This window comes from Staurois parvus, unplaced genomic scaffold (genome assembly GCF_062004578.1).
Source record: "Staurois parvus isolate SC_StPar_1 unplaced genomic scaffold, SC_StPar_1.0 ptg000052l, whole genome shotgun sequence".
Classification (NCBI taxonomy): Eukaryota; Metazoa; Chordata; class Amphibia; order Anura; family Ranidae; genus Staurois; species Staurois parvus.
The window spans coordinates 2884876-2903769 of NW_028317848.1; the positions used below are offsets into that span (position 1 = coordinate 2884876).

An 18894-nucleotide genomic window follows, 5' to 3' on the forward strand; every position below is an offset into this window, starting at 1 on the left:
ATGCGCCAATCACCGGGTCCTGGCCAATGATTTATGGCCAGGACTCAGCGATCAGCGGTGCGGTTGATAGAGAGCTCTGTATTTGTAAACGCAGAGCTCTGACAGCGGCAATGTGCAGATTTTTGTCTCCCAGCAAATCAGGGAATAAAAATAGTCACATCCCTTAGTCAAATCAGTACACAGTAAACACGTCACACATTGTTAGGCACACCGTTAACCCTTTGATTGCCCTAAGATGTTAACCTCTTCCCAGCCAGTGTATATTATTAGCACTGATAACTGTATTGGGGTCACAGGTGATGTCAGGGTCAGATTGCCTGCCATACTATCACAGTCTTGCTTTAAGTCGCTGATCGTCACCATTACAAGCATTAAAAAAAAAAAAAAAATGAATAAAAATTCCAGTATATATCCCATAGTTTACAGGCCCTATAACTTTCTTGCAAACCAATATACGCTTATTGCGCTTTTTTTTTTTATTTTACAAAAGACATGTAGCAGAATACATTTTAGCTTAAATTTATGAAGAAATTTGATCTTTAATACATTTTTTCATTGGATATGTTTATATAAAAAAAATAAACCCAGTGGTGATCAAATACCACCAAAGGAAAGCTTTATTTGTGTGAAAAAAAAAAATGTTATACATTTCATTTGGGAACAGTGTTGCATGACTGCGCAAATGTCAGTTAATGTAGCACAGTGCCAAATAGCAATAAATGGCCTGGTCATGAAGGGGATAAAATCTTCTGGAGATCAAGGCTAAGGGTCTCAGTTGGTCTGAACTTTCATTAGAGATTAGTCATTTATTTCATTCTACAAGCAAAATGCACCGCAACGCAATGAGCTCATTTGTACTGTCTCTGCTAACCCATAGTACATTAAAGTGGACCTTACACAAAAAAAAAAAAAAAATCTACCGTATTTTTCGCCGTATAAGACGCATCTGACCATAAGACGCACCTAGGTTTTAGAGGCAGAAAACAGGAAAAAAAAATTCTGAACTAATGGACTGCAGACACAGTACAGGAGATGACCAGAGACTGCAGACACAGTACAGGAGATGACCAGAGACTGCAGACACAGTACAGGAGATGACCAGAGACTGCAGACACAGTACAGGAGATGACCAGAGACTGCAGACACAGTACAGGAGATGACCAGAGACTGCAGACACAGTACAGGAGATGACCAGAGACTGCAGACACAGTACAGGAGATGACCAGAGACTGCAGACACAGTACAGGAGATGACCAGAGACTGCAGACACAGTACAGGAGATGACCAGAGACTGCAGACACAGTACAGGAGATGACCAGAGACTGCAGACACAGTACAGGAGATGACCAGAGACTGCAGACACAGTACAGGGGATGACCAGAGACTGCAGACACAGTACAGGAGATGACCAGAGACTGCAGACACAGTACAGGAGATGACCAGAGACTGCGGACAGCACAGGGATGACCAGAGACTGCGGACAGCACAGGGATGACCAGAGACTGCGGACAGCACAGGGATGACCAGAGACTGCGGACAGCACAGGGATGACCAGAGACTGCGGACAGCACAGGGATGACCAGAGACTGCGGACAGCACAGGGATGACCAGAGACTGCGGACAGCACAGGGATGACCAGAGACTGCGGACAGCACAGGGATGACCAGAGACTGCGGACAGCACAGGGATGACCAGAGACTGCGGACAGCACAGGGATGACCAGAGACTGCGGACAGCACAGGGATGACCAGAGACTGCGGACAGCACAGGGATGACCAGAGACTGCGGACAGCACAGGGATGACCAGAGACTGCGGACAGCACAGGGATGACCAGAGACTGCGGACAGCACAGGGATGACCAGAGACTGCGGACAGCACAGGGATGACCAGAGACTGCGGACAGCACAGGGATGACCAGAGACTGCGGACAGCACAGGGATGACCAGAGACTGCGGACAGCACAGGGATGACCAGAGACTGCGGACAGCACAGGGATGACCAGAGACTGCGGACAGCACAGGGATGACCAGAGACTGCGGACAGCACAGGGATGACCAGAGACTGCGGACAGCACAGGGATGACCAGAGACTGCGGACAGCACAGGGATGACCAGAGACTGCGGACAGCACAGGGATGACCAGAGACTGCGGACAGCACAGGGATGACCAGAGACTGCGGACAGCACAGGGATGACCAGAGACTGCGGACAGCACAGGGATGACCAGAGACTGCGGACAGCACAGGGATGACCAGAGACTGCGGACAGCACAGGGATGACCAGAGACTGCGGACAGCACAGGGATGACCAGAGACTGCGGACAGCACAGGGATGACCAGAGACTGCGGACAGCACAGGGATGACCAGAGACTGCGGACAGCACAGGGATGACCAGAGACTGCGGACAGCACAGGGATGACCAGAGACTGCGGACAGCACAGGGATGACCAGAGACTGCGGACAGCACAGGGATGACCAGAGACTGCGGACAGCACAGGGATGACCAGAGACTGCGGACAGCACAGGGATGACCAGAGACTGCGGACAGCACAGGGATGACCAGAGACTGCGGACAGCACAGGGATGACCAGAGACTGCGGACAGCACAGGGATGACCAGAGACTGCGGACAGCACAGGGATGACCAGAGACTGCGGACAGCACAGGGATGACCAGAGACTGCGGACAGCACAGGGATGACCAGAGACTGCGGACAGCACAGGGATGACCAGAGACTGCGGACAGCACAGGGATGACCAGAGACTGCGGACAGCACAGGGATGACCAGAGACTGCGGACAGCACAGGGATGACCAGAGACTGCGGACAGCACAGGGATGACCAGAGACTGCGGACAGCACAGGGATGACCAGAGACTGCGGACAGCACAGGGATGACCAGAGACTGCGGACAGCACAGGGATGACCAGAGACTGCGGACAGCACAGGGATGACCAGAGACTGCGGACAGCACAGGGATGACCAGAGACTGCGGACAGCACAGGAGATGACTGCTGACCTTTGGGGAGGTGGGGAGCGGGTACCCGAATTTGACAGGTACCTGCTCTTACTTCCGCAGAGTTTTTGTTTGATCTTACCTGTTCCTCGATCCAGCCGCGCGCTGTCTTCCCGGCTTCTGTAATGGCGCTCGGCATGACAGCCGGGTGCCCAGTGTGCATGAGCGAGAAGCACTTGCGCATTGTGATTGGTCCGGCGGCTTCTGGGATCTGTCATGTGTCCCAGGTAACGCCTTACCATTCACAAAAAGCACCGCTTCTTGCGCATGCGCAGTTGGCACCCGGCTGTCATGCCCAGTGCCCACACTACAGAAGCCGGGAAGACAGCGCGCCGCTGGATAGAGGAACAGGTAAGGTCCCGCTGCAGAGCTGAGCGGCCGGCCCGGTATTCTGACACGGCCGCGGTGGAAATACCAGACCGGCCGCTCCATATTCGCCCCATAAGACGCACTGACATTTTCCCCCCAGTTTTGGGGAAGAAAAAGTGCATCTTATACGGCGAAAAATACGGTACTTACTACACCATCAGCCCCCCAAAAAAAAAATATATACATTTAACTTTTTTTGGATAATAGTGTAATAAGCAGATGAGGCTTTTTAGTTTAAGGTCCACTTTAGACAAACCTCCTGTGCGGTCTATGAATGTCTTGTAAAATTTGTGATCCTCATTGTTTCCAGTATCTGACTTTAAGGATCGCAACCTTGCCCTTGCCTAGGTAAGGTATTATATGCATACGCTACACTTCAGCTATAAGAAATGTAAATATTTCAAATTAGCCGGGCCAGTTTGCCTTTAAATGTGGTAGTAGCCACTTTGTTACTTCTTACCTACAGGTGAGCTTTTAATAAAGCTTACTTGTAGGTAATAAGAATATCTCCTAAACGTGTACAGTTTAGGACATATTCAGGTTGTTCATACGGTAGCGCATGCTCTCTGAAGGAATGGCATACCTGTGCTGTTCCTTCAGAGCACTGTGCCATGTCCTGAGACTCCCACATGCTCAGCCAGCCAGAGCTCAGAAACCTGGAAGGAAGACCAGATGAAGATGGAAGCCTCTACAGTGGTGACAGTGCACTGCTGGAGGGCTTTGTTTTAGGGCAACGTTTGCATAATGTGCTAGTATGTTATGCGTACTAGCACATTATGCCTTTACCTTGCAAGGGATTTTTTTTTTTTCTTTACGTGGTTTACCACTAATCAGATTTGCCTACTCATCAGTCACTGGGCTGAAAGCATTGACCATGCTAGAAAAGAGCAAAGACACACGGCAACACAGAAGGTAGATTTATGAAGACAGTTAGGCCGTGGCTATATGTACATAGGGATGTTGGATTCTTATCGCCCTACGCCTGGGACATGTAGTTCCGAGCGTTGGGCAGATAGTTTTTTTTCCTCTTTTAGCCTTGCTGCGAGCAAGCAGCGGGGGCTCACCTGTCAGGTGAAGCAATTGGCGGCAGTGCTGCTGCCGATCGATTTCACAGTGTCAGCCTCTCTGTGCCTCCACCATGAGGTTTCCTGGGCTCCGCTTGCCCATCTGTAGGCCCAGCTCGCCGTCTGCTACAGGGGAGGGAGAAGAGCGGACAATTCCGCTCCGCTTCCCTCCCCTTCTTGTGCTGACCCGGAAGTGACTTACAATGTCACTTCCGGGTCCCCGATGAGAGATTGCAATACAATCCCCGGGAAAGAATGTAATATGGTGCAATGAGCAAAACATTACATCCAGTGGAGCAGAGGGGAGACGTGCAAGGTCTTTTAAACCTTGGATGTCTCAAAGAGAACCTGTCACCAAAAATCACATAGGGGATTTTGTCCCCTATGTGATGGGAAAAAAAAAAAAAAAAAAAAAAAAAAAAAAGGGGAAAAAAGTTTGTTTTTTTATTGTAAAAAATAAAAAAAAAGTTACACCCAAGCACATTCCATCCCCCCCAAAAAAATATTGAGGCCCCCACCCTACACACATGCACGTACAAACGTAAATGCACACACTGGGGCGCCGACGCATGAAACCATCGATTGCAATACTCATATCACATATCGCCACACACACCAGGATAAGAGATAATGCTAGCACCAGACCTCCTCCTTAGCACTAAACTGGTGACCTATAAAGGCTTTAAAAGTGTCAACCTATAGAAAATATAGGGTACTGAAGTTCATTGCCATTTCATGAGCACGCACAAATTTAAAGCTTGACAAGCTGGATATCTATTTACTCGCTGCAACCTCATCTTTTAGATTTCACAAACAAAAAATAGGATAATTTATTGCTTTTTTGTGCCCTAAAATTAACTTGCTTGTACTTTTTACAAAAATTTTGCGGTAAATCATGCAACATAAAAAATTGGAACTACCACAGTTTTATTATCTAGGGTCTCTGCTTTCAGAAAATACACAATGTTTGGGGTTTTCTGTAATCTTCAGGCCTAAAATGATTTTTTAAACGTGTGCAAAAAACGACTGACAGTGAAAACGCAAAAACTTCTCTGGCAGTGAAAGGGATAAAGTATAAGCCCTGACCCACCCTTTCCTGACAAGCAACCAATCAGTGCTCATTACACTGCAAGGTCTCCCCCCCCCCCCTCCCTGCTAATCCCCAGGTGCTGTGCTGGAAACAGGCAGGGAGGGGAGGAGAAGATAAACAGCGCAATGTTAAAAATATTACACGTTCAAGTTGCCATAAAGCCCCTTTTGTTTTTAAAAGCCCCAGACATTACTTAAAGCAGATTTAAATACAGTTTTGGTTAAAATTCATGTTTTTTTTTTTTATCAGGACAAGTAGATTGTCATGAGGGACAAGTAGATTGGGGCCCAGATTTAGTCCCTGGACAAGTAGTTTTTGAAGAAAAAAAAAAAAAAAAAATTTCCACACCTCTGTGTACACCATTTTTACCAATAACAAAGTTTTACACGTGTTCTTTACCTGTTCTGTTATTTTATTCTCCATTACTTGAGAGCGAATATCAGATGACCAGATGAGACTTTGAGAGCACTCCGCTGGGACACCGTTCACCATCAGTGACCTTACTTTCTCTCCATCTGGTGAGTCAAGAGAAAAACAGACACATCTATCCATCAACAGACAACTCTGTGCACATCCCCAGAATACGGTGAAGAATTCAGACAAAAAAAAAAATCTATTCTGCAATTTACACATGGCATTCATTTGTTAGGTTACATCCAAATGTATATAAACAGATCTGCAGGCATCCACAGATAATTCGTATTAGAAGCTGGTCATTTTATTTATGCCACAGGACACCTGATGAGTTACTATGCTAATGTGGCTCTGACATCTTCCAGATGGTTTAGTTTCTGTCACTGGTCAATGGATTGTCTGAATAGTCAGCAGGAATATTCCTAAAGATCAAAGCATTATGAGTGATTCAGAGAAGGTAATAGACTTCTGAACAAAAAACTCAAAGCTTGAATCGCCATATTTTCAAAGCAAATCTGTATTTTTCTTGTTAAAAAATGAATAAAACCTTATTCTTTAAAGAGGAACTTCAGCTTTATTTTTTTTTTATAAAAGTCAGTAGCTGCAAATAAAATATCAGTACTCGCTCCCCTCTGCCCCCTGGAAGGAAAAAAACAAAAAAAAAAAAAAAAAAAAGAGCACATGCTAACTCATTTACAGGCTTGGGGAGGGAGTGAAGAAGCCAGTCAGAATCCTTCAGTCATCTTGTAGCCACTTAAAACTTACTTTGATGCCACTCCGCCCTCAGAGCCTACCGTGTTACCTTCCCGAAGCTACATTCAGCCATCAAAAGTGAAAAGAAATTGAAAGCATGAGTAGCGTTTCTTGTCTGAGCAGCCATTTACCAGGCCCCAGCACTGCCACATGAGGTTGGGAAGAAATTCTTCAGCCTAGTGTAAGCTCTGACCAGCCCAACTTGGAGCTTACAGCAGGCAATAGAAGGGAAAACAAGCACAGGCTGCATTCACGGGCACCATTTTCGGTATCCTGTTGCACAGTAAACTATTATTGCTGATCTCTCTATCAAGTGAATTTATCTGAACATCATACTTAATCACCAACCTGACCAGGGATGCAGATTGAATGTTTTGACTGACCAACCATTTTGGCTCAGTGGCTCAAGAAAGGGACCACAGAGAACCATGTAGCAAACATTTTAGCTGAAATATTTCTCTTAGTAAAGGTAAAATCACATTAGCCCAGCGTATTTTCCTCTAACTGACCCAACCAGTTTTATCCTCCTCCACCACCTTACTTATAGCTTCCTCATTCCCTTAACACTTGTTACTAGTCCAGTTTTAATCTAGGATTGTAAACCTGTACAGGCAGGGCTTTCATTTCTATCCTTGTTGCCATCTCTCCGCACAGTACAGCAAGAGATGATAAAGCTACATACACATTGCTAACAATCATGAACTGCCAAAGAAGTCCAAGATGAATAGTTCAACACATGAAGAGCAGGAAACACTTTTCCAGTTGGCCTTGCCAGGATTTGAACCTGGGTCATCTGTATGGAAAAACAGAGGCTCCCACTGAGCACAAGGCCAGCAATAGCTCGATCCTTCTACACAAACATTAAACCTGTACACAATACTTTGTGAATATAAACAATAGCCAGATGATTCACCTTCACACTGCTCAAAATTTGGCAGAGATTTGGTTCTCTTCTTAGGTAAATTGACTCTTGGATCTCCAACTGTGAGACCCAAAATGGTTCCAGGTGGAATCTGTGCCGGTGAGGCTATTCCTAGAAAGAAGTCATAAGCATATAGGTTTAATAAATAGGAATAGGCACGATACATTCTTGTCCACTGACAAAGTACAACTCCTTGAAAAGGTTATTGAATTAGGGTTTCGGAAATGCGCCCTTCCCAGCCACAACAATCATGTACTCTACAGTAATGAATGGTGTACCCAATTACAAAATAGTTTTTAGAGGGTAAGAACCAGGCAGGGCTGTAGAGCTTAAAAAGCTGGCTAAATAAAATTACAAATACTCTAACAGTTAACCATACATGTATTAAAACGGTATATATGTGCCGTGTGCCTGCAGTTTCACTTTAAATTCTGAGCATTTTTATGCACGTGTATATATTTGTCTAATTTTGTGGTGTTGAAAAGGAAAAAAAAAAAAAACTTTCAAATATTTGCCTTGGTAAGATCTTCAGGTTATATGGACAATAGACATCAGTACAAAGGACCAAAAATTGTATTCACCTTAAAATGGGCATCGGAGAAAAAAAAGCAGTTAGTCCAGTAGACATTTGGAACCGCTAAATCTATAAAGGCAGCTGTAACGTACATGTAAGATTTGAATAGCTGAGATGTGACATAAATGTACAGATTTGAGTAGATAAGATGTGACCTGTAGCAATATGTAATCATAAATTTAGTTTCATTCCTTGTTATTAAAGACGTATTCAGTCATATATTCAGTCATAGGTATTCAGAGACATGTGCTCATCCATTAGCATCTGAAAAGAGAGCAGCTTCCTCAGGCTGTAAGTGACACCTAAGTGCCAATAAGATTTGTCACCTTCCTGAAAACCTGGAAGGAAATGGCTCCAGACATTTCGACTGCAGATGACCAGGGGGGCTCCGATCTGTCTGGGAAGCTTTGACTTATATACATAGATCAAAAGGAATATGTTTCATCTCTCATAAAAGCTAAAATATTAGTTGCAGAGAGATGAAAATACTTCCCTCCGATTGGACACTCTGTAGGCTACATCTGCATGAAAAAAACCAAAAACTGTATTTGTGGCCTATGTAGAATGCCAAAAAATGCAGGAAATGATTATGTGGCGCCGGATCGCAACAGCTGAACAGTGATTGGTACTGTCACGATCGGACTGATGCGCTGGTGTCGGAAATTCAATCCCTGACTTGGTGATTCAAACCGTTCCTGGTCCAATCGACTTTGGGCACTTCAGTACCCAGAACATCCTGTGGGCGGGCACAGGAACACCCCCCAGAGTCAATTGGCCAAGGACTCATGTCCAGCCCAGGTCCATATTCCCGTAAATTGAGCACCCTGAGGTATGGATGTTGTGATTCGTACAGAGCCCGTCCTTATTGACTGACGGATTGCGAACTCTCTCTGATTTGCTCCAGTCGCAGGATAAATCTTGGTAAAAGTTTTATTTCTGTTTTATTTCCCTTTCATTTTATAGTCAATAGCCATTTATGTGTCTTGCTTTTTTTGTATTTTCTGTAACTTTTTACATATTTTATGCACTGCCCACTTTCAGGATATTAGATCTTAAAATTAATAAGTGACTTCTGGGTACTTAAGCACAGGCTCATATCTTCGGAGAGATTAGATTGTATTGTATTTTAGTGTCTTTAAATGCTCGGTCAAGTTCATTGCCTATCTGTATGCAATTGCACTGTGTGTTGGCAGATTGCGTGCAGATTGTAAAGGTAGCAGATCTGCCAGACAGAGATCTGTGTGTGTGGTGTCCCAACAGACTGTTCTGCGGATAAGTGGAAGAGTGATTAACACCTAGCTTGTAGGATAGCTGGAGGGATCCTAGAAGGGTGTGTGATTGCTGGGCTGCTGCTCAACCCTAATTAGTTCACCAGATTATATGTAAGATTTGTATCTGCCAGTGTGTGGTCGGCCGGCTGGATTGGAGTGGAGTCTCCCTTCAGTGGTGGCCAAGAGGTAGTGCGGGCTGTGAAAGTGTATCACGGCTGGTCTTATATACATTAGAAATTAAGTCCCCCTTATTCCCTCGTACCCCAAGTCACGGCCGCACGTGCGAGCCTCGGTTAGCTAGTCGCTGTGGGCGTGTGGGTGAACCGTGACAGCAGCTCAAAGGAATTAGGACAACTACAGGATCTAGCCAACTGGGCAGTCAGCTGCAGAACACCAGAATAAACGGGAAACTTTAACAGATGGCTGTGCCCATTTGAAAAACCTGTGTCGGCAGTATAGTATATGATTATAATACACGATATGATTAAATCTCTTCGGACTCCAAAGTTTGCAGATCAGGAGTTCTGATGTCATTAACTTGCACTGAAGGCATGCCAGTTCTGTGTATGCCGATTCAGACGCAAGTATTTTAAAAGTTGCTTGACAGCCAAACAAGCATCTTCAGAAGCCCAGCAGTGGTTGTATTTGTTTTAAAGCTTAACTTTACCCATAATAAATGTATTTAAAAAAAATTATGTTATTTATTAAGGTTTATTTTTTTGTTTGTATTGGTATGACACAAAAGAGTGAAGAAACAAGCCAAATTTTACACAGTCCTTGCAAAACCCCAAAAATGGACCGGACAAAATGATTGGCAACCTCATTTTAACATTTGATAGTACACCCCTTGGAAAATAAAAAAATAAAATAACTGAAATCAATTGCTTCCTGTAACTATCAATGAGTTTCTTCCACCTCTCTACTGGAATTTTGGACCACTCTTCTTTCACCAACTGCTCCAGGTCTCTCAGATTGGAAGGGTTCCTTTCCCAACTACTGTTTTGAGATCTCTCAACATGTGCTCTATGGGATTGAGATCTGGACTCATTGCTGGCAAGTTCGGTACTCTCCAGCGCTTTGTCTGAAACCATTTTTGGATGCTTCTTGACATGTGCTTTGGGTTTGACACTGGGCCCTACAACCCCAGAATGCTTTGGTAGTCTTCAGATTTCACAATGCCATGCAAATGATCAAGACATCCAGTGCCTGAAGCAGCAAAGCAACCACAAACCATCAGTGAACCTCCACCATGTTTGACTGTAGGGACTGTATTCTTTTCTTTAAAGGCCTCATTGCTTTTTCTGAAAACAGTAGAATGATGGGCTTTACCAAAAAGCTGTAACTGTGTTTCGTCTGTCCACAGCACATTCTCCCAAAAGGATTTTAGGTTCCTCAGGTAAGTTTTGGCAAACTCCAATCTGGCTTTTTTTTTTTTTTGTTTCTGTGTCAGCAGTGGGGTCCTCCTGGGTCTCCTACCATAGCGTCACTATTCATTCAGATGGTGACATAAGACAATTGTACTCTGTGCTTGAAGGTCAGCTTGAATTTGTCTGGAAGTTGATCAAGATTCTTTTACCATCATTCGAACAATCCTTCATTGCAATCTTTGATCAATTTTGTCACTTTCGTCCACGTTCAGGGAGATTAGCTACAGTGCCATGGGCTGTAAACTAGACAATGTTGCGCAGTGGACACAGGAACATTAAGATCTCTGGAGATGGACTGTAACCTTGAGATTGTCCATACTTTTCCACAATTTTTGTTCTCAAATTTTCAGACAATTCTCTTATCTGTGATCCATGTGGCTCACAAATACACAACAGAAAGGTTGAGTCAAATTTTCACCATTTTAACTGGTTGCCGGTGTGATCACCTGGTAATTGACACAGGTGAGTTTAATTACAAATTACAAGAGCATCACAAAAGTGGAACGCAATTATTTCTAACAAATTTTGAGAAGGTGCCAATAATTTTGTCTAGTCCATTTTTGGGGATTTGCGTGGAATGTGTCAGATTTGACTTTTTGTTTCTCCACTTTGTCATACAAATAAAAGAAACATCAGAATTCCTAAACATTTGTAATTACAACAATTTTCTGAGAAAGTGGTGCATTAGCTGACAGAAATGCAGGGATGCCAGATTTTTGGCCATGACAGTATATTCCACATGAATTATGCTTCCAAAACTACTGTGCTGTAAAATTACCTCTAGCATTGCTCCTTTTTTTCTTGCAGGAGGCTGCCATTTTACTGCATCCCAGAGCCCCTGAGCAGCAGTAAATCTTTAGGCCGAGGGCATATCCGCTGCTAGTGGCTCTGATTTTAAGGACAGTGCTAAAGTAACTATGCAGAGTGAGCCTGTGTTTTACTGGATTTTAAACAGTATACGCACCTATTTTTAATGTTTTACATAGCTATACCTGCAAAAGAGGCCTGAATGAAGTAATCATCATTTTCTGACTAAAGTTCCACATAAGTTTCAAGTTCACAGAGAATGTACCATCAGCCTCTCGGCAAGACTGACACGTAAAAGTGAAAACTGTGCTCAGCTCATGTAGTCTTCGGTATTTACAGATTCTGCTGAAGCAGAAAATGCACTTTCAGACAAGCCCTCTAAAAATTATATATTCATTTTCAAAGTTCACAACATGAGCACGGTTTTTCTATGGGAGCAGATCTTGGCAGTCTGCCAGCCTCCTAATATAAACCACCAGCAGGTATAAGCCCTGGTCCACACCAATAGTTTTGAAATCAAGCTACTTTGTGCAACTTCAAAGCTAACTATTGAGTGCAACTTCATTGTGGCTTGCTGACACTCTGAGTGACTTTATTTAACAGATGTCAATGTACATTGCAATGAAGTCGCACAAAGATAGGGCAGGAAACTTTTAAAGTCACTGCGACTTGAGTTGCACCGATTTGAACAGCTTCATAGCCACTAATAGGGTGCGACTTTGAACTCTCAAGTCACACTGGTGTGAACCAGGGCTTGGAGACAGACTAAACCCTGACTTCAGAGTGTTTGTTGTGATCTGTGAAAATTAGGGGCCTGGGTAAGGCACGGTCAAATAGAAAGTCTCCAATACTAGAATAGTAAGAGGATATTCTTGATGCACCATGTTAAACTTCTGGTGCAAAGAACTTTAGCCCACAATAAGAGGATCATGCCCCTTTGCATTTATTGCTTTGTGTCCGTCATCCAGGGGCCAGTACTTTTACTCCAGAGATCTGCCGTTTACCCCAATAATAGGTCAGAGAAGTAATTGAGAACAAAATTCCCCAAAGCACTCAGGGTATACCTTGCAGTAAACTGAAGAGGCAGCTCTGCTGGTCATGAAGGAGACTAATATCTGAATTCTGACAGTAGTCTTCCCACCACCTGTGGGGCCCATGATCTTCAGTTTTCTGTGGATAAAATAAAGACGTTTTATGACTGCATAGCCTGCCCAGAAAGTTTTTAACAAAACAGTTCCTAAAAAACATCCCTAAACCCACGTTGTGCATTTGGTGCAAAGGCATTCTATTGTCTGGAATATTTATTTATTCTGACGGCCAGTGTGCATGAGGCCAAAAAGGTAGAAACCAACATGTTACAGTAAATGCTTACTTTGTGGATAGGGGCTGGGTGCAGAGCATCATTGAGTACAGAGTGAGAGAGGGGGCCAACAAGACGATACCGCACTATTTCCATAGTCAGGTCCCTGTAAAAAAGAAAAAAAAAAGGCACAAAAGGCTGTGAAAACAAAACTAGCTTTGCTACATTTTGGTGCTGTAGAAAAAAACCCACATTCCTCCGAAATGTACTAGTGTTCGAAATACCGTACTCATTTTGTTTGGGTTTTGAAAGAATTATGAGGTTCAGCAACAGGTTTGGAAAAGTTATATGACTCTTTGCAATATAAAGAAAACACACACACACACACACACACACACACACACACATCTACAGAAACTACCGGGTGGACTTTAGTTTCCAGTTATTACAATACATCAATAAACACTTCAGGTTTGGGAGGAAACAGCTGTTGACTGGGGCTACTCATTAATGTCCCTTCTGACTTTAAGAAGCTAGCAGACCTGGAACAGGAAATTTAAAAGTCACTCTAACCATGCTCAAATTAACCGCCTTAGCTAAAAAATAGATCACAATAAAGACTTGAGGTCACAGCATGATCAGGTTCTTATAGTATTTACAGCCTGAACTGGAGCACAGCCCAATACAATACTGTACATGCTCAAGGACAGCCATAGACCATATATCCAACCAACACTTCACATTTTTGCTCACTCTGGGAAAACAGATGTCACAAAGTGAAAATGAGAGCAATCTCGAATGCTGTGAATAGCAGTAAAAAATTGACAGAGTTCTCGCCGGGCCTCTCTGCTGCAGGGACAATAAACATCGCCTGGTGCTCAGTCAATGGAGATTGGATGACTTGGAAATTTGGAGGCTATACAGCTATCAATAGTTCTTCACAGGTTAAACAACTCTGCATAAACATTCTGTCATGGTTTAGCCTGCAGTTTCCGGTTTGTGAAATTCTTACCTCCTTGTTGCAGTGGTTTCGCTAGACCTGGGATTCTATGCACATGTGCTGCTGGCCTCTGCTCACCTATGGGCATTGCCTGCGCTACTGTCGATTTACGTCCCTTTCTCTATCACTTTTTGGCATTACAGTCCCCCTCCTATTATATAAACGTTCTCTTTGCAACCTGCATTGTCTGAGCAACTTCCTAGTTTCTCTGTGCTCCTTGTATTACTTGTACTTTGTGTTTGACGTCCCATGTACTGACCCTGGCTTTGTACACGGTTTTTGTTTGCCTGCCGCCCACCCTGACCTTGCCTCATTTCCCGCATCCTCTTCTGTCTCCTGTCATCTGTATTCTGCACACTCAAGTGGTCTTCTATCTTCAGCTGGGCTCTGGTGAAGTAGCAGGTTGGGGCTTAGACTCCACACCCTGGGGAGCCCCAATTTGGCCTTCTACAAAAACTCACTACCATAGAAACCTGACATACACGATATTACCAAAAGCATTGGGCCACCTGCCTTTACAAGCACATGAACTTTAATGACATCCCAGTCTTAGTCCGTAGGGTCCAATAGTGAGTTTGCTTACCCTTTGCAGATATAACAGCTTCAACTCTTCTGGGAAGGCTGTCTACAAGGTTTAGGAGTGTGTCTATGGGAATGTTTGAGCATTCTTTCAGAAAAATGAGGCCAGTCACTGATGTCGGACGAGAAGCACTCGCAGTCTCTGCTATAATTCATCCCAATTGTGTTCTATCGGGTTGAGGTCAGCACTCTGTGCAGGCCAGTCAAGTTCCTCCACTCCAAACTCATCCAGGTCTTTATGGACCTTGCTTTGTGCACTGGTGCGCAGTCATGTTGGAACAGGAAGGGGGCATTCCCAAACTGTTCCCACAAAGCTGAGAGCATGAAATTGTCCAAAATGTCTTGGTATGCTGATGCCTTAAGAGTTCCCTTCACTGGAACTAAAGGGCCAAGCCAAACTCCTGAAAAACAACCCCACACCATAATCCCCCCTCCATCAAACTTTGCACAATGCAGTCAGGCAAGTACCTTTCTCCTGGCAACCGCTAAACCCAGACACATCCATCAGACTGCCAGAGAAGCGCGATTCGTTACTTCAGAGAACACATCTCCACTGCTCTAGAGTCCAATGGCGGCATGCTTTACACCACTGCATCTAACGCTTTGCATTGCACTTGATCGTGCAAGGCTTGGATGCATGGCCTACCACTTCATGGCTGAGTTGCTGTTGTTCCCAGTTGCTTCCATTTTGTTATAGTGCAACTAACATTTTACAGGCCTTGAAATTTCCACTCACCTGCTCGCATTGGCGAGTGGAAATTACGGTGGGGGCGAGTGTGTCCCCAGGGCCATCTTGCTGAGCAGGCTCGGAACTCAGGTCCAGATCTATCACTTGCACTGGGAGCCATCAGACTGCTCAATAGCTGAGCGAAGTGAAAGCAAAGGAAGGAGTGTGTGCTGTGCTCTCTGCCTCCCCCTAGAGTGCAGTACCCAGATCTGTGAGTGAACAACAAAGTATTGCAACTTTTTATAGGGTGGGTGCGTGTGTACATGTGTCTGCATGTATGTACAGTGGGGATCGAAAGTTTGGGCACCCCAGCTAAAAATTTGTATTAATGTGCATAAAGAAGCCAAGGAAAGATGGAAAAATCTCCAAAAGGCATCAAATTACAGATTAGACATTCTTATAATATGTCAACAAAAGTTAGATTTTATTTCCATCATTTACACTTTCAAAATAACAGAAAACAAAAAAATGGCGTCTGCAAAAGATTGGGCACCCTGCAGAGTTAATATCTTGTACTGCCCCCTTTGGCAAGTATCACAGCTTGTAAATGCTTTTTGTAGCCAGCCAAGAGTCTTTCAATTCTTGTTTGAGGTATCTTTGCCCATTCTTCCTTACAAAAGTCTTCCAGTTCTTTGAGATTTCTGGGCTGTCTGTCACGCGCTGCTCTTTTAAGGTCTATCCATAGATTTTCAATTATGTTGAGGTCAGGAGATTGTGAAGGCCATGGCAAAACCTTCAGTTTACGCCTCTTGATGTAATCCCCCGTGGATTTCGAGATGTGTTTAGGATCATTATCCATTTGTAGAAGCCATCCTCTCTTTAACTTCAGCTTTTTCACAGATGGCATCAAGTTACCATCCAAAATTTGCTGAAATTTTATTGAATCCATTTTTCCTTCTACACGTGAGATGTTCCCTGTGCCACTGGCTGCAACACAACCCCAAAGCATGATTGATCCAACCCCATGCTTAACAGTTGGACAGAGGTTCTTTTCATTAAATTCTGTGCCCCTTGTTCTCCAAACGTACCTTTGCTCATTCCGGCCAAAAAGTTCAATTTTAACCTCATCGGTCCATAGAACTTGTTTCCAAAATGCATCAGGCTTGTCTATATGTTCATTTGCAAAGTTCAAACGATGATTTTTGTGGTGAGGACGTAGAAGAGGTTTTCTTCTGATGACTCTTCCATGAAGACCATATTTGTACAAGTATCTCTTTATAGTGGAATAGTGTACCACAACTCCAGTGTGTGCCAGATCTTTCTGGAGGGATCGTGCAGTCAAACGTAGGTTTTGAATTGTTTTTCTCACAATCCTGCGAGCTGTTCTGTCTGATATTTTTCTTGGTCTTCCAGATCTTGCTTTAACTTCCACTCTTCCTGATGACTGCCAGTTCTTAATTACATTCCGAACAGAGGATATTGACATCTGAAAACGCTTTTCTATCTTCTTATAGCCTTCTCCAGCTTTGTGAGCATCAACTATTTTCAGTTTGTTTTCTAGACAACTGCTTAGAAGAACCCATGGTGCTGATTGTTGGGGCAAGGTCAGATGAGTCTGGGCATTTAAAACCTTTGAGATTGACATCACATGGTCTTCCCCTTGGCAAAGGGGGCAGTGCATGCTATAAATTCTGCAGGGTGCCCAAACTTTTGCAGACGCCTTTTTTTGTTTTCTGTTATTTTGAAAGGGTAAATGATGGAAATAAAATCTAACTTTTGTTGACATATTATAAGAATGTCTAATCTGTAATTTGATGCCTTTTGGAGATTTTTCCATCTTTCCTTGGCTTCTTTATGCACATTAATACAAATTTTTAGCTGGGGTGCCCAAACTTTCAATTCCCACTGTCCATGTATGTAGTGTGTGTACAAGTGTCTGCGTGTGTGTACATGTGTGTGTATGTATGTACATGTGTGCGTATTTCTGTGTATGTACACGTGTCTGTATGTGCGTGTGTACATGTGTCTCTGTGTGTGTGTGTGTGTGTGTGTGTGTGTGTGTACACGTATGTGTGTGTGTGCGTTTATGTATATATGTATGTATGTACGTATGTACGTGTCTGTATGTAAACCTATATGTATGGGTGGTTTGGTCAGGTTCAGGATTATGTGGTTATTATGGGTGGTAGAGTATGGGGCATTTGAGGTACTGCTGGGTTGGATAGTAGATAGGATATGCTTGGTAGAGTTACGGTTTTGTGAGTGAAAGATTATGGGGGGTTATAGTTGTGTGCGGTGCATGGTCTAAGTATGATGGAGTGTTTAGGGGGACATTGGAGACCCTGATGTAATGTGGGGAGACTCTGGGGACCCTGATGTAATGTGGATAACATTTAACAGTGTAATTTCATGAAATAATTTACGAGGGCATGTTTAGGGGTGGAATTAGGGGTGGGGCAGGGGTTGGGTGGGGAAACTGGTGGCAAGTAACTCTTAAGGCCTGGCTTATAGCTCAGGACTTGAGATTTTAAGCCCTGATTTAGTAGCAAGGAAATTTCACAGGTGGCCATGGAGGCGATTGGAACACCTGAATTTAATTATTCGGAGGGGTGTTTTACTACTATTGGCAATATAGTGTATTTAGGAAGAAAAAAAAAAAAAAAAAAAATGTTACATTTCTGTTCAGCTGCTGCATTACCATAGATATCAGTGGACTTCCTTCATGCAGCACCTGGTGTCTCCAGCCACTTAAATACCTGGCCCATTTACTGACTACTGGCCTAAGCACTCATGTGAATTAGACTTAACAATCACGATACATCCAGAAAAAAAACAAAACAAAAAAAACACAACACCAAACATACCGAATTGTGATGGATGTTTGAATGGACGTCCACTGGTATGGGTCAGGACTGCCTCTTGTTCCATCACCAATTATCTTTTTTACTGGCACAGCTTTCTCCCCTTCTTTATCCTGCATCTTCCTCTTCTTGCCCACTTTTACCACAGTTGCTGGTTTCTCCTCCTGGGGAGGATCAGCTGGCAGTGCTGCAGTGTACACAGCATTATCCGGTCTGTCCTCGCATACACACACAAGTCTCAGTTCCTTCAATATGTCCTGATGGAGAAGGGGGTGGGGGGGTACAAACAGAATGGCAATCTGTTACTGTAAAACATCACTGACACCAGAACCAACTATCCTAGAAAATGCTTTTATAAATACAAACACTCCATCAACAGCCATACTTGAAGGGAGGAGAGCAATACCAGATTGTTCCTATGTGTCCCATTCACACTGCAACACTGCCTAGAGCGGAGCTGCAGCATTCTGCAGTACATGCTGCATTTTATCGAATGTCACCCGCCTGAATCGCACTGCAATGTTAGGCAGCGCAGCTTCAATTACAGAAACATGAAATAATTACCGGTTTCAGAGCAGGATGCATCCATATCCACAGCTGCCTCATCTCACATGATGACTCTGAAATAGGTTTTGGCTTCCAGATGAAGTTAACAGGTCCCAAAGCTTCATTGGGGTATTTATCAGCTTTGTATAGAACCAGAGAGCCCTGCCTCCTCCCCGACAGACAAGGCACAGCAGCAAATGTTGGACCTGGAACAAATCCAGAAAACATAACACTACA

At 43.9% G+C, this 18894-nt stretch overlaps 1 protein-coding gene across 2 annotated transcripts in view; it reads right to left on the minus strand.

Moving 5' to 3' along the window:
• Positions 1-18894, minus strand: part of POP1 (POP1 ribonuclease P/MRP subunit) — a 45151-nt gene that overhangs the window by 13616 nt on the left and 12641 nt on the right. For both annotated transcript variants that reach the window (XM_089666507.1, XM_089666499.1), the window contains exons 7-12: positions 18676-18863; positions 18115-18368; positions 13077-13170; positions 12769-12874; positions 7617-7736; positions 5936-6051 (exon numbers count right to left, since the gene is read on the minus strand). In XM_089666507.1, the coding sequence (XP_089522633.1) occupies positions 5936-6051; positions 7617-7736; positions 12769-12874; positions 13077-13170; positions 18115-18368; positions 18676-18863 (878 nt within the window). The remainder of the gene's footprint in view (positions 1-5935; positions 6052-7616; positions 7737-12768; positions 12875-13076; positions 13171-18114; positions 18369-18675; positions 18864-18894) is intronic.